We start from the raw sequence: 15,718 nt of genomic DNA, 5'->3' as shown, positions 1-15,718 counted from the left end.
GACAGAGCCACAAACTGCTCCCCGTGCACCCCTGCCCACAGAACCAGCACCCATTGCAGGGATGTGTGGGCAGTGAATCGTGGCTCTGCCTTGAACCCCAGCCCTACTCTATCACCACCCTGCAATCCTAATCCTGATCCCAACCCCAGCCCTGCCCATCTATCCCACTCCCGAAAGCTGCTCCCTGCCTGCCCACGGCCCCATCCTACGCACCCAGCTGAGAACACCCTGCCTATGTGGGTCCTGGGCTGGTCTCCATGGAGACCCCACCCATCTGCTCCAAGTAGCGTCCCCAGCAGTGGATGCAAGGCAGATGGGCCAGGATGCCCAGGCAGCAAGGCTATGTGCCTGGCAGTGGCAGCTGGAAGAAGCTGCCACTGCAGGGGCTGCTGGGAAGCTAATCCAGTCAATGTGCTGCCCCTGCCGCACTGTGTGCCCGGGGCAGCAGGACTGGCTGCACATACCATGGCCCAGGCTACCCACCATGCTTGGGCTGGGCAGGGTTGATGGACTCACTCTGGGCCAGATACAATCCCTTGGTGGACCAGATTTTGCCCACCTCTGTTTTATGCATCCATGGAAGGATATAATTTGACACTGATGGAAACAGCCACAAACCATCAAAACAAAATGTAATGAATACGCTTTTTTCCTATTTATTTTGATTATATGTTACCGTCTCTCAGTCTTTTGGTTTAAAATTTAAGAGAGCAGGAGTTCACTTAACAAACGATAAACCATAATGAGATTTTTTTAACGTATTTCTTTGTGAGCTTATTACCAGTTTCATCATAAACTCCTTATAGTTCCTGTTAATAGACTAAATATGCATTTCACATGTTGCTTGCACTGCAGACCACAGGCACATCAGACATCAGTCATCAGCCAAGGTTCTAGCACCCAAAACATGAACCCGTTACTGAAAGAAATGTTCTGTGACTGTAGGTGGCAAGCTGTTACAGCTGTTGGGACCAGCCATCAGTGGGAGGATATGATCAAATATGCTTACTTTGTACATTATTCTTGTTCAGCAAGTTTAAATTGCACAGCTTAGAAAGAAGACAGCCTCTGTCATAGCATCAGTAGTGCCAGTGTCTTCCCTTGACTGATACCAATGATTTCCCTTTTTTATATATGCATGTGTGTGTGTGTGTGTGTGTATGTTAGCAGATCTTGAATCTTCTCAATACATTTTGGGGAAAGGTCTACCATAAACATATGACTTGATAAAGTTACAGCTATTGAGACTGATTGATTGTGTGCAGCTAGCTTGATTCATAGAAAAAAAACAGATGCCAATCTTGGCTGTAAAACTAATTCTTTAAGTGTCCCTCCTTGGTTTATGGTTATAAAATACGAAATAGCTTTATAATTCCAGAAAAAAAGATCAATTCTCCATAAGCAGAGAAGCTGTTTCCTTGTGACATTATAATCACTTTCAGACTAATTTATGTTCCCTCTAGAACTATGCTGCTCCCAGCATTGTGTCCACTGAGTTGAATACTGGACACTCCATTTACTTGGTGATATTCCCTTCCCTGTGGGAGTGATGATGGACATTTGTGACAACAGCCATCTTCGCCACTGCTAGTGAGCAAAACTTCAACCTGACTGGCTGACACCATACAGTGTCCAACTGGGTCACAATATTCCCTAGGAACAATAGGTCTCAGTGTCTGGCTGTTTTAAATGCTCCATCCCACACAGTTGTCCATTTAAAAGAATGCAGCCTAATTTGACCTCCCCTGCAGAGGGAAATTGGTTCATCTATATAAGTAAAACTTCTCTAAACTGTGAGGTATCAGAGGCATCTATCTTCTCATGTGCAGAGCTTCACTTCTCTTTCCCCTGTCCTTTTCCCCAAGAGATCAGGCAGACGAGAGTCATAGTCAGGTGCTCGTGAGGGTTCCTAGGATCTGACCTTGAAGTAGGCTTCAACTGTAGGAAAGGGCAATAAAGGTGTATCAAAAGAGAGAGATAAGCAGGATCTAGTTTTCTCTGTGAAGAGTCTGACAGGCAGGTGCAGGAGAAGGGGGAAGAGAACACCAGTCTGGCACTTACTTGCATATTCCTGGGGCGTCATAGGCAATTCAATGACCCGTCTGAAGGCCGCAATCCATTCCTGCTGCTCGCTCTCTGTCTCACAGGTGAAGAGGTAGTCCCGATCAGGGGTGACGATGGTGAGGCCATACGGCCAAGAAAAGTTGCCTTGCATACTTGCTGGCAGCCCTGGCTTGACGCTATAGCCATTCTCCCCACTGCCCACAAACACCTCACCTTTAGCAAACGCATCCTACACAGCAGCAGGAAAAGAAAGATCTGTCATTTGGGGGCATTTGCAGCACTGAAGCAAATGTGATCCCACCAACACCTGAGCTAGGAGAGCTTGCTATGGTTCTACGCTTTAGTAGATAGAGACTATGACTTGCAGGATCATAGCAGGTAGGTGGACAAGGTGTAGGGAGTGTCAATGAAGGGGAGAAAGGGACCTGGTGGCCCAGAACACCTTGGAGATTAAGCTCAGAGGAAGCTACTAAAAGTGATCTCTGGAACCGGAGGCCAACAGAAGTAGATGTAGAAGTCAATGCTTTGGAAGGGGGAGGGGGGGAGGGGGGGGTGTTCAGATGATGGATCTACCTCCCTCCAGAGCAAAGCTGTGGAAATGGACACTCCAACTGTTCCTTGTCCCAGGCTACAGCACCATCCATGGAGGTGAAGTTATTCCTTTTTATAACTCACCAATGGATCCTTGAAGTACATGAGTCTTCGGTGATCCAGTGTGAACCAGCGCTTCTTAAAGGCCTCTTTCTGCTGTGGAGGTAAAGAGGCGGGGGGGGGGATATTTATAGAAGGCAAGTGCCCTCTGCTGGAGAAAGTGTGGAATGAATAGCCCAAATTAATTTTAGGCTTCATCTAGACCATGGGTAGGCCAGATAAGCAGTGCCAACCCAGGCCACAGGCCAGACTGGGCCCAGGAATTCCCCTGCTCCCTCCCTACCCCCCATGCCAGATCCAGCACATGGGGCACACACATTACCCTCAACCAAGCCCAGGACTCTGCCACACTAATCTGCTTCAGCTGGTCTGGGTTCTGCACTGCATGTGGTGCCTGTTCTGGCTATTCCAGGATCCACACCACCCATGGTGCAGTTCCAGACCAGGCAGGGGCAGGGGAGGAGAGGCAGTGTGTGCAGCCCAGAACCTGGACTGGCTGGTATAGGACATGTCCTGGAACAGGTGCCACATGTAGTGCAGATCCTGGAGGCTGCATCCTGAGCCTGGCAAGTAGGGTGGGCCCAGCAGCATGTGGGTCAGCTCAGGGCCAACACCAGGGGCTGGACAAACTGGTGTAGCAAGCCATGTCTTTGACACCCCTGACCTAGACATGCAAGCCTACCAAAATGGGCTCACATTCTCAGTCCTGGAGAAACTTCCCAGCTTGTGATGAGTTGACAGGAAGATTCAGTATCTATGATTTTTTTTCAATCCTGAGTTTTTCCCTGAATGTTTCCTTGAAAGGCCCCCCGAGATCAGAAGCCAAGGAAATTCTATCTATGAGTTCATCTATGGATATGTCCTGCCACATAGGCACTCTAGCTCATCTGGAGAGCCCTGCTCTTCTGAAGTGAAGAAGAAATTCAATTGCCATGTTCATTTAATTCCAAATCTCCTCACTCCTCACATCATGGCTCCCTGATGAGCCCCCAGCTCTGCCTTGGCTGGTGTATAGAGAGGCCTTGCCATGGGGTTTTGAGAAGTCTGGGAAAACAGAGATAAACAGGAGAGCACTGAAATGAAAAAGGCCAGATGAGGAGCCCTGGTATTTCTCTGATGTCTGCCCTTCAAACAGACTCCTGGGGTTGCATCACCTTACCTTAGGACCAGTCTTCTCCATGTATCCCTCCTTCAGGAAATTCCGCATCAGTCGGCTTTTGATCTGCATAAAAGAATGGCATATCCCTGCATTCCTTTCATGTAGCCAGCACTTGTCATTCCCTCCTTCCCTCTCAGCCTGTCTCTAACCATCTGACTGCTTTGCTCTCTTTCTCCTCTCCACCCTGCCTCTTGTCCCTCTTGCAGTTGGTGAACTAAAACCAATTTGATGTTCCACCTAAGGTCACTTGACCTGCCCTATAAAGGACAGGCCCAGCTCTGGAGCTGTGGAAAAGGCTGGAGGACAGTTTTTCTCTGCTTATCTCAGACCTTTCTAACCATGTCACCATTAGGATGTGTAGGCACAGTCAGCACATACTGTAACTTCTGTCTCTTTACTTGGAGTAGTCTGCTATAGAACTGGTGGTTCTCAATACCAGCAGGAAGGCCGGTTACTCTTCTCAAGTTGTTTCTTACCTCATTATCACTGGCCATGGGAAAAGCCACCTTCAGATAATGAAACTGCACTGAGCGAATGGCATTGAACCACTCCACTATTTCCTGAGGAACATGAGAGCAGAGGAGAGAAAGCTTCAGCACAACCAAACCCCTCTTTACAGACAGCTCTGTGGGAATACCTTTATGCTTCTCCCAGGGACTGTGTTTTCATAATAGTCCTCCCGGCTGCCTTCAGAATTTTCTCCTGATCCTACAGTGGCTCACAAACTCCACAACACAATCAACAGCTGGTATCCCCAGCCTGCCCCTTAATGCAACTTCTCCACCATTCCTTACCATGACTCCCCTTCCACTCTATACCTACAGCAACTTCTTCCACACCCAGAAATCCCATCCCATTCCCTACAGCAGCTCTCCCCACTCACAGGTCTTTACAACATTTAATACACTGACTTTGCTAGCTTTTCACACTCCATTCCATATAGCACCTGGGAATGCTGCCTAATGCTAGAATGGGCCCTTGTACCTTTCCATTTTCATGGTAGACAAATATATTACGGGTCTTGTTGTCCTTGAGGTAGGTGATCTGGAGGCCATTGGGATTCCCAACCTTCGCTGGCTGGAATGTGGCATTGATCACATCAATCTTAATATTTATTTTGGGCTCCTTTGCCTGGAAAAAGGGAAATAAAACTGGTCTGATAGGGTACGAAGAAACACGGATGAAAAAGAAAGGAGAGAAGAATTCCACCTGGGATAGGGAGAATGGAAATATGAGCCAGCATTGAAAAAGATGGAATGAAAATATGAACCTGACACCTAAAGTAAGGATGCACTGAGACTGCAGTGAGAAAGGAGGCTTCAGGACACAGTGTGTGGAGAACAGGACCATGACACCAGCAAACACTATGTACAGGGAAAGGAGCAGGGTCAGCCTTCCAAGCAGGCCATACTCACATCCTGTTTGGTGAAGTACTTGAGACACCCATCTTTCTCAGACAAGATGAACTTGCGGGGTAGAAACTGACCATTATCCCGGCCCCGTTTCCACAAGGTCCCTTCCTTCACCCCTAAGAATAGAGAGACCAGTTTGAGAGTATATCCACTGGGCAAAGTAGGCCTCAGAGAGATGCAGCCTGCCAGGGTTTCCAGACCCCCAGGATGGAGCACCACACAGGGTATCTCTGCCCCCTCTGCAACTGAGAGCTCTGTCAGAGGCCCTGTGTGGCTGTCTCTTGTGATTAGAAGGAAAGAGGAAGGATGAGGGTGAGGAGGAAAGGGAAATGTACTGGAATATAGATCCAAGCATGATATATTCTCTCAGCAAGGTTCCCCACTCCCTGGCAGTCACAGGGAGAAGATGTTCACTCAACCATTCTCCATTTCTCCATGCTGCTCCCCACCAACCTGCCTGACTGCTTACCGTCCCAGCTATGTGCAGACACTGGCAGTAGGCCACAATTCTTACCGCTTAGTTTCACAAGCCCTCAAGCAAAGGATTTGTGCATTGTAGTGCTGACAGTGTCATTTTGAAGACAGCTTGCTGTGGTTTTGGGGTGGGAAGTGGAGGGTAGAAGGACAATGCTTACTCACTGTGCAGCCTGGGCCCTCTCAGCACTGAAAATGCCATGAGACCATGCTCAACAGTACACACTGGAACACCAGTGTGGTGAGCTTCTTGTGGTAATGCCTAAATAAGATGCCAGCACTGTGTCCTTCTATGAAATAATGCCCCATACTAGTCACATTCCCAGTAGAATCATAGAAAATGAGGGTTGGCAGGGACCTCAGGTGATCATCTAGTCCCACCCCCTGTTGAAAGCAGGACCATCCCCAGCTAGATCATTCCAGCCAGGGCTTTGTCGACCCAAGCTAGAGGAGAGCAGATTTAGATTGGATATTAGGAGGAACTTCTTCACAGTTCGAGTGGCCAAGGTCTGGAACGGGCTCCCAAGGGAGGTGGTGCTCTCCCCTACCCTGGGGGTATTCAAGAGAAGGCTAGATGTGTATCTAGCTGGGGTAATGTAGGCCCAGCACTCTTTCCTGCTTATGCAGGGGGTCGGACTCGATGATCTATTGAGGTCCCTTCCGACCCTAGCATCTATGAATCTATGAATCTATGAACTCCAAGGATGGAGATTCCACCAGGTCTCTAGGTAACCCAATCCAATTACCCTTAGTAATCTTTTCTGTAAGTACTGCAAGCTCCCTCATAGCAGCACTGACAGGGCCACCTGAGAGGTTAGTGCTATCAGCTGACTCATGACAGCCTCTGTTGGCACCCTCTTGGGGCAGGGCCAATGCAATGTGCAAGGATAAATCCATGCTGTGCTCTTACCATCAGAATACAGTACATATCTCCCTGGCTCAGTGAAGTCCTTCCGTTCATATTTGGACCGTATCCACTGCTCTCTCAGCACTCTGTGGAATAACACAACAAGGGAAGGGGCTTAGTGATGGGCTGGCGGAGCCCACAAAGGCCCACCCTCTTTTAAGTAGTGGCTCTTACTGGCAGTCAGCATAGGTTGGCTGGTAATAGTAAATGGGGATGTGAGCCTCATATGTGGCTTTACCCACTCCATTCCCATGCTGTGCCAGGAACTGCAAAATAAGACAGAGTTAGTGCTTTCTTTAATGTAAATTTCATCACAGGCCTTCATCATAATGGACACACAGAAAGAAAACAGCTAATAAGCTTTAAACCAGAGGTTCCCAAACTTTTTCTTATTGTGTAACCACTTCTAGATTTACCAGCTGCCTGTATACCCTACCGGCATACATTTTATATTTTAGCCCCTTAAATGACAATTATTATTATAATGAAAATTAAATCTGCCATTACAAAATTTCTCCCATGTACTCCCCAGAGATGTCTTGCATACCCCCAAGGGTATGTGTACCACAGTTTGGGAACCCCTGTTCTAAACCAACCCTTTCTCCCACCCATTGGCATGTTCATGGAGAGCATGACAATGGAGGAGCAGGTTTCAGTCAAGTCTCTTAGACCTTGTCTATGTTAGCACAAGTTTTACAGGATGCACTTAACCCAACATAATTATCTTTAGTGAAGTTCACATCAGGGCCACGCACTCATGTTTAGTGGGTTTGCATTGCCTTTGGCAAAGGTACCCCAGAGGCCCCAGCTCTTCCCCAAAGAGAACACTGTTAGTGCCCAAGAGAACTGTAGGAGGAGAAGACAAACCCTGTTATCCCTGCTAGGCCAAGCATTATTTGAAAACTTTTGCTGGAGTGGCTGAGGAAGAAGGGGTGTTCTGCTTGGATTACTGAGTTCTGTGCAAGACGTGGTCTCTAAGGATTGGGCAGAGGAGAAGTCAGCTGCATGATGAAAAGGGGACCCTGAGTCAGAACACAATGTGTTTCAAGCAGACCTCCATCATAGTCATAATAAAGTAACATGATGAGGGTTATCACATATCCAATTTTTACTCCCTACCAAAGGGTAAGTCCATCACCCATAAAATTAGGGGAAGAATCAGCATTTGTGAAATCAAATTGAATATTAACTACTGTTAGCCTTGAAGGCTGCCCATGTGGTTTTGTGTTCCCAGGACCCAATACATTACAGTCTACAAATAAAAAATCTAGGCTTGAGAAGGCTTGAGATGTACCACAGCACAGATATGGGCAGAAAGGGTCTCACCTGCACCTGGGCCACCTCCCAGTGGTCCATCCTCAGTGATTTGACTTTGCTGATGCTAGGGATGTTACGGTGGATCCCTGAGCAGCTAAGGCAGATGAAGACACCCAAAGTATAGGATGCCCAGTCAGGATCTGAGATGAAACAAAAATGGGAGCAGGCTCAGCAGCAGGTTCTCATGGGAGATATTTCTTGAACTGAGAAATGCGCTGTCAAGGCACCAAGGAAAAATATGTGGATGGATGTATAACTGCCATTTTACCCTTGCTGATTCACTCACCTTCTGGAGTATAAATCATAGGGATAGAAGGCATGTCAAGAAATCACCTACTCCAAACTCTTGCTCAAGACAAGAATGGCTTGGTCTAAACCAGCTCAGACAATGTCAGTCTACCCTGCAGTTAGCTTAGACACCAGCTCATAAAATGTATTGTCATTATTCCCTGCCTCCCCTTGCTCCATGCAGGAGGCTAATGTTCTTAAATGTACATTGTGCCTTTTGTTCTGAAGGGTTTTGTGGCATATTTACAGGATTTCTGTCTCTAAAATGAAATTGCCCAATCCAAAAACCCAGGCATCTCAGCAGTTGATTATGGCAGCTGTTTCATAAGGCAACAGACAACAGTTTAGCACAGGAAATGAAGAACAGTGCTGAAGCCATGTGAAAGTCAGTGAGGAATTTAAGGCAGTAAAATGTAATTAATTCCCCAGAAGTGTTTCTGACCAGCATATTGGATCAGCATGTACATTTTAGTGGCGGTGTCTCAGAATCTTTTAACACCCCAACATTGACTTGACATTCCTATCCCTTTCGAAAGAACAGTATTGCCGGGCCCTGTGGCAGGACATTCTTCTAGTGCCGACTCAGACAGGAGGTGATGGCTTAGTGAATCATACTGTTCTGCTTGCTGCAATAGCTGGGATTTCTTTTGAAGTTTTTCTGTCAAATCCATTACCAAACCAGGTCCTAATTACTTCTTGAGATCTGATGTGCCAGAAGCCCCAGTGATGGAGCTGCACAGTCTCCTCGTCCTTCTCTTGTACTTCAAGCAGTGCACCATCCCTATTTTTCCTCCTTCCTATGCCATACACTGCATGACAGCTCCATACAGCAATAACATAAACCTGCACCTAATGTCTCCATAGAACAATAATTCTCCCATCCTTCTTTACCCAAGAAAAAGCCCCTTGGCCCCTTTTCTCTGGACCCCAGACACTTCACACCAAATTCCTCCTGACACACTGTTGCATTCCTGATGCTTCTCTTCCAAAACAGAGGAAGGGCACCTTGTGCCCCAAACAGTGTCTAACGTCTCTCCCAGCTATACAGCTGGTCTAGTAAAAGATATCACCAAAAAAAACCCTTTGCTTCTTGCATATTTTCTGGAGCATCACAGCTACAACATTCCAACCACTCAAGCTACAATGCTCCAACCACTCATGCTAGACATTCTTCAGCTTTCCTCCCCAAAACTAGTGATGCTGGTTGCTGCTCCTCCAAAGGTCTTTCTCCCCACACAGGCCCCAAATGGCCCTAAATATTGGCTAATATTGGCTATCCAAAATTGCCCCAAATATTGGCTAATATTGGTGTCCCCTAGCTAGCCACAGAAGTCTTCTCTTCCACTACTGCGATCCCCACCAAGACTCACCTGGCTTCCCACAGTCCGCACACAAGGCATTTTCAGGTCTTTTCCACACATCCTTTAGGGCTTTCACATTCCTGTCCTCCCCTCCAGCCATCTTTTCCAAAAGCTGCCCTTCTGGGCAGGGCAGGGCCCGTGTCCTCTACGCCTCCGATGGAGCCCACTGGTTTGCCCAAGAGAGAAGAGGTCAAGAGAAAGTCAGAGGGCTTTAGGGGTGGAAGCAGAAGCTACAACATTATTAGAAGTAGGAGTACGGTGCACTGAGCACCTGGCCTGATAAGAGTGCAGCCACTAGGAAGCAGGCAGAGGCCAAAGTACACCCAGACTGATCAAGAGGAGGAGACCAACCCCGTGGGCGTGAAGGGAAGTGCAGCAGTTAACCACAGAACTGGTTTTTCCGCATTTCTCCTTGTAAAAGGATAGGCCCCAGCCAGGAAAAGAACACAAGCAGCAGTTGTACAGATAAAAGCAACGCAGCCCTGGTTCAGAGGCGGCACTCAGCGTCACGGGCACCAGGACACAGCATAATTAACTAGGTTAACTTGTTACTGTGGTCAGGGAAGGGTTTTTTGTTTTGTTCTGTTTAGTTTATTGATATGGCTATTCATTTTAGATCCAGTAGGTAAATTCAGGGCAAGTGTGAAACTCCTCACTCACTGGGCACTTCATATCTCTCGTGGATCCCTACTAGCCTGTAGGCCTGTCTGAAGTGGCAAGTATTCGCTTTGGATTCGGCCGATTCAGGGGACAGTGATTTGATTCTGTGATTCGAATCACTGCCCCAAATCGATTCGGCCGAGTCTGATTTGGAGATTCGGCTGCAGCCAAATTGGCCAAATCTCCAAATCACACAGGTCCCATCCCCCGCCCGTGCTCAATGGCTGCCCCACCTGCCCCAGCTCCCCGCTCTTTGGGGGGAAAAAAGCTTGCACTCACTAGCTCCTGCCCGGCAGGGGCAATCCCTGCTGCCCTGTGCTGTGTGGGGGGCTCTGCCGTGAGTCCGCCCACCCCCGTCCACTGTCCTAGCCCCACCATGGCTGCCCTGCCCACCTCAACCCCCAGCCCTTTTAAAAAAAAAGTAAAACAAAAACCTGAACCCAAAACCCAAACCCCCAGTTGTTTAAAAAAAAGCCCCGGTGCTGGGGAGCTGGGGTGAGGGGGGCAGCCATGGGGGTGGGGGCTGGGGGTCATGGGAGCTGGGGGAGCAGGCAGGGGATGGTGCCTGGCAGGGGTATCCCCATGGTCCAGCTCCCTGCTGCAGCCAGCAGGGACTGCCCAAATCACCAAAGCTCTATGAATCTTTTCCAGATCAATATGGAGAGCTTCAAATTGATTTGGACCTTTTAATTGGTCCTCTGATTCAATCAGGATTCGGAGATTTGACCACCAAATCGAGCCAAATCTCCTCCGAATTGAATCAGCACCTGAAGTTTCACACGGCCCTACTGGCCTGTCACGTGCTCTTGTCATGGCCAAGACACTTCGCTTGAAGCCCGTGCCTTCCATTTGGTAGTTTCAGGTCCATTGCAGATGATCGCATGAGATTCACTTACTGTTTTGGAAGATGACACTTCCCTGGCCAGAGTGTGATATCATAAGATCATAGGAGAGTAGGGAGGGGACCTCATGAGGTTTTCTAGTCAACCCCTGTGCCCAAGGCAGAGGATTATCCCTCGCTAAATCATCTCAGCCACTGGGCAATGAGGTTGACAAGGAGAGCAGAGCGCAACCTTGCCCTCAGCCAGGAGTGGATCCAGGGTGGATGTACTGGTACAGTAGCAATCCCTTTTGATTCCTGTTCCACCCAAACTTTAAAACCAACTGCCTTGGAGGGGCAGTGGCATTTCTATTCAAGCAACCCAGACAGAGTCATAGATTTCATAGATTTTCATACACATTAGGGCTGGAAGGGACCTCGGGAGATCATCGAGTCCAGCCCCCTGCCCAAAGGGCAGGAAGTCAGCTGGGGTCATAGGATCCCAGCAAGATAAGCATCCAATTTACTCTTGAAGGTGTTCAATGTAGGTGCTTGAACCACCTCCGCTGGCAGACTGTTCCAGACCTTGGGGGCTCGGACAGTAAAGAAATTCTTCCTTATGTCCAGCCTGAAACGGTCTTGCAGGAGTTTGTGACCGTTCGACCTCGTCATCCCTTGGGGCGCTCTGGTGAACAGACGTTCCCCCAGATCCTGGTGGTCACCCCTGATAAACTTATAGGTGGCCATCAGATCACCCCTGAGCCTGCGCTTTTCCAGGCTAAAGAGTCCCATGGCTCTCAGCCTGTCATCGTAAGATCTGTTTTCCTGACCTCTGATCATGCGCGTGGCTCTCCTCTGGACTCTCTCAAGCTTCTCCACATCCTTTTTGAATTGTGGAGCCCAAAACTGGACGCAGTACTCCAGCTGCGGCCTCACTAAGGCCGAGTACAAGGGGAGAATGATGTCCCGGGATTTGCTCAAGAAGCATCTATGGATGCATGCCAGCATTTTGGTCGCTTTACTAGCCGCAGCATCGCATTGCAGGCTCATGTTCATCTTGTGGTCAATGATGACCCCCAAGTCTTTTTCTTCTGTAGTGCTATCCAACGTAGCACTGCCGAGCCTATAAGGGTGCTGCAGGTTTTTCCTCCCAAGGTGGAGAACCTTGAATTTTTCGGTGTTAAACACCATGAGGTTCTCATCTGCCCATTTGCTGAGCTTGTCCAGGTCAGCCTGGATCACTCGCCTGTCTTCTGGCGTGGATGCTGTGGCGAAATGCCGGGCTAGCGGCTCCGGCACCGCTTAGGGGAGCCGCGGGCTTTGCGGAGTTGTGCGAGCGCGCGGCTTGTGGGGCGGGATTGAGGTAGCTCTTAGCCGCCCTCGAGGTTCGCCGAGTTGGCACAAGTAGACGACTTAGAGTAAGTAGTTAGTGTCTCTTAATCTATCGGGTGTCCGTTGGTTCACGAGGTTCCAGAGCCAGCCCTTGCGTTCCAACAGTGGAACAAGTCCAAAGCTAGGTGCGGCTGCCGGCTCCTTAAGTCCCAGAACTGGTCAACGGCTCATAATTGGGAAACACAAAGCAATACTGTAACACAGTGAATCGTTGTCAGTTGTTGGATTTCTGAGGCCTTTATCTTCGCTGGGATACGCCCAGGCGGGGAGGCTGAGAACCGGTCTGCGGGGTGATCAGGCCCACAGAGTTTTCCAGTTGTCGTCTCTGCTGCTTCCTGCTTTTTTGCCTCTTTTATAAATGTTTGTTGGACTGCCTCTATGACACTAACTATAGTATACAGATAGGATAATTTTCTTTTACATAATTATTGCTAGGCAGATTTTCTACATAAGTTTCATTTCTGCAAAAATGACACTTTTAGATAAGAAATGAAATTTACAGAATGCGCATGTGTAGCTTAATGCCAGTGGAGAGAAGTACAAAGCGTTCATTTTGATTAACAGTCTACTTCAAGGTTACATAAATGTGAGAGTGCCGCGCGGCAGTTACACAAAAAAAAGAGAAAATAATATAAAGTCTTTGCTAAAAACTATAAGACAGTTACATGCCCCCGTGCCGTGGGGCAGTGAAACATTTATGTAGTGGTCTCATTTAAAAATGGGTTGATGGTGAATAGTTCTTCTTCGTTAGGTTCATTAGAAAGTTTGGTATAGACAAAGGCACTTACAGAGTTTATACGATTTTGGATATACTTCATAACACAAGAACAAATACAAAAGAAAATGATAACAGGTACAAATACTAAGAGGAGTGCTGAAAGTAGGTTAGATAGCCAAGATGAAATATTAAAACCTAGTGCATTAAAGACTTGAGAAAGTAGACTGTTGCCAACGCCAGCGATGCCGTTGACACGGGTAGCTATTTTGCGAATACTATTAACCTGTTGGTTAAGTGGACTGGAAACATTTGGAATTGTAATGCAACATAGGTCATTAGATAGGTGTAATAACTAGGAACAGGAAAACAGAGTGTGTCACTAACGATAGACATAGCATGGTGGGCATCAGCTTGTAGCTATAGTTCATTTACGGGAATCTTTAGGCGTGACAGATGGTGTTGTATAGTGGTTACGACAGTGATGCGCAGGGGTAGTGTTAACGGAACGATGAATAGGCTCGCCGACGTATCGCGTTAGCAGGGAATACAGCCACTTCTTCGGAGGAGTGGTTTCTACGGAGTCAAGGCGCGTATACAAGATGGGTGACGAAGGTTTCCCGAACGGCTGTCCCATACGATACACTTGCCTGTAGAGAAAATAAACTGATTAAGGCAGGGTATAAAAGCTATATACAGAATAATAGCTAGTCTTTTATCTCAGAACGACGACTCAGCCAATTATGATGGGCTAATAATGTCTTATTGGGCGTGTCAGTTTTAACGTGATAAGTGTTTGGGTAGGTTCCTGCAGATTGTATTGTTCCTTGGTATAGAAGCTGTTTCTTTTCGGTAGACCCTGGTAGGAAGCCAAATCTTGCTCGCTCTAATGACGTTCAAGTAGGTGGTCCTTGGGCTGGTGGTTGTTGGGGCAAACTATAGGCGGAGGGATGATTTGGCTGTTGAATCGAGGGCTGTGTCCATACTGGTTGAGTTGTAAGGGCTGCTGTGGGAAATGAAGACGACTGAGATACAACTCCGGTGGGTGAAAAAGACTGCGGTTCTGCGAGTAGAGCAAATCGTTTTGATGTTTGACTGGCAGGGGAGTCTAGTTGGCGTTGTAAATGAAGAACAGTACTGCTAGGCTTGCCAACAGCAGTAATCATTACTAGGCGAGCTGCTTGCCCAAACCCGGCTCCATAAACTTGGTATGCTTCTTCTACTCCCTCTAGGGTAATTGGGACTTTACTAGGATCTGGTAGGTACTTATGTGGCCACTTGTCTATAGTGGTCCTGAAATCTGCGCTGCCAATTTGGTTTTCTCTAGGATCCCATCGCAGGAAAGAGCAGCCTATCATGGCATAAATAAGTGACAAAGCTCTTGGTTGTTCAAGTAGAGTAGAGAGTCCGTCATGGATTCTATAGGGACAGTTGAGAAGTGCCCCGACAGCTAAGGCAGCCGGCGATAACACTGGTAAGTCTTCTACATCTAGAATTTCGGTATTCACGCAGATTCCTCCACTCCACTGGGATTGTTGCATTAAATATCGCGCTTCTGTCTTGTCCAGTGTCTCCATAGCATGTACGACTACGAGACGGCCTAACCAGATGGCGGGGGTTTCATCTGGGCCAATTCGTGTATCCAAATAGAGTTCTCGTAACTCGCTCCGGTCGCGCGTTCTGAAGACGATGGTTATACGTTCTGTTTTCATGGGGTCGCGCTTTCCCTTAGTTTTGTTATTTTCTGTATGTCGTTGGTTGCTCTCACCCTCGTTTTCTTCTTTTATACTTTCTTCTCCTTCTCCCCTTTCGCCCTCCTCTTGCTCCCCTTCATCTCTAGAAAATGGAAGTGTGTCATCCTCCTCTTCATCTTCTTCAGTAATAACTTTTCGAGTCCGGGTAGTAACAGGCAAGGCAGCTCTTCGAGTAACAGCTGGTAAGGTAGTTTTTCGGGTGGCAACTGGTAAGACGGCTAATGGCAGAGTTGTCGATGGTAATGGTGGATAAATTGACGATATTAGCGTGGTAGTAGTAGCAGAAGGGTTAAGTTCTGTAGTAACGACAGCGGCTAGTGATGTGGTGGCGGCTGGCGGTGCGACGGCGGCGGCTGGCGGCACGGCAACGGCGGCTGGCGGAGCGGCGACTGGTGGCGGGACGGCGGCTGGCGGAGCGATGACTGGCGGCGGGACGGTGGCTGGCGGAGCGATGACTGCGGCTGGCGGGACGGCGGCCGGCGGAGCGGCGACGGCGGCTGGCGGGACGGCGGCCGGGAGAACGGCGGCGGCGGCTGGCGGGATGGCGGCTGGCGGAACGGCGGCAACTGCTGGCGGAACAATAGCAACGACTGGGGGGTAGAGGAGCTTTGCAGCAGTGTCAACTGGAGGGTTAGGCTCTGAATACAGAGGTGGTTCCTTATATTCGGTTAGTGTATATTCTGGAGCAGTTGGAGTAGTTGGGGGAAGGCATGGAAGTAACTTCGCTTCCTTTAAGCACTCAGG

General features: G+C 48.3%; 1 protein-coding gene across 1 annotated transcript; it reads right to left on the bottom strand.

The window, feature by feature from the left end:
• Positions 1–640: 640 nt before the first annotated feature.
• Positions 641–9,949, bottom strand: LOC149866179 (arf-GAP with dual PH domain-containing protein 1-like). The gene is made up of 11 exons (XM_090043065.1): positions 9,643–9,949; positions 7,994–8,124; positions 6,842–6,933; positions 6,671–6,753; positions 5,290–5,402; positions 4,859–5,005; positions 4,351–4,434; positions 3,875–3,937; positions 2,740–2,811; positions 2,062–2,293; positions 641–1,938 (listed from the first exon to the last, which is right to left on the bottom strand). Exons 1-11 carry the CDS (start codon positions 9,731–9,733, stop codon positions 1,910–1,912), a joined length of 1,137 nt encoding a protein of 378 aa, XP_089899191.1. The 5' UTR covers positions 9,734–9,949; the 3' UTR covers positions 641–1,909.
• Positions 9,950–15,718: the final 5,769 nt, after the last annotated feature.

The sequence above is a fragment of the Crocodylus siamensis genome, chromosome 4, assembly GCF_052110815.1.
Source record: "Crocodylus siamensis isolate JL-2025a chromosome 4, ASM5211081v1, whole genome shotgun sequence".
NCBI classification, from domain to species: Eukaryota; Metazoa; Chordata; order Crocodylia; family Crocodylidae; genus Crocodylus; species Crocodylus siamensis.
This window is presented reverse-complemented; position numbering and strand designations above follow the sequence as displayed.

Excerpts from the sequence above, each read along its gene's own strand:
- LOC149866179 (XM_090043065.1), bottom strand. The coding sequence starts at position 9,733 with ATGGCTGGAGGGGAGGACAGGAATGTGAAAGCCCTAAAGGATGTGTGG. Across the intron at positions 8,125-9,642 it reads TGCGGACTGTGGGAAGCCAG|ATCCTGACTGGGCATCCTAT; the intron begins GTGAGTCTTGGT and ends GTTTCATCTCAG. Across the intron at positions 2,294-2,739 it reads TGTACTTCAAGGATCCATTG|GATGCGTTTGCTAAAGGTGA; the intron begins GTGAGTTATAAA and ends GCTGCTGTGTAG.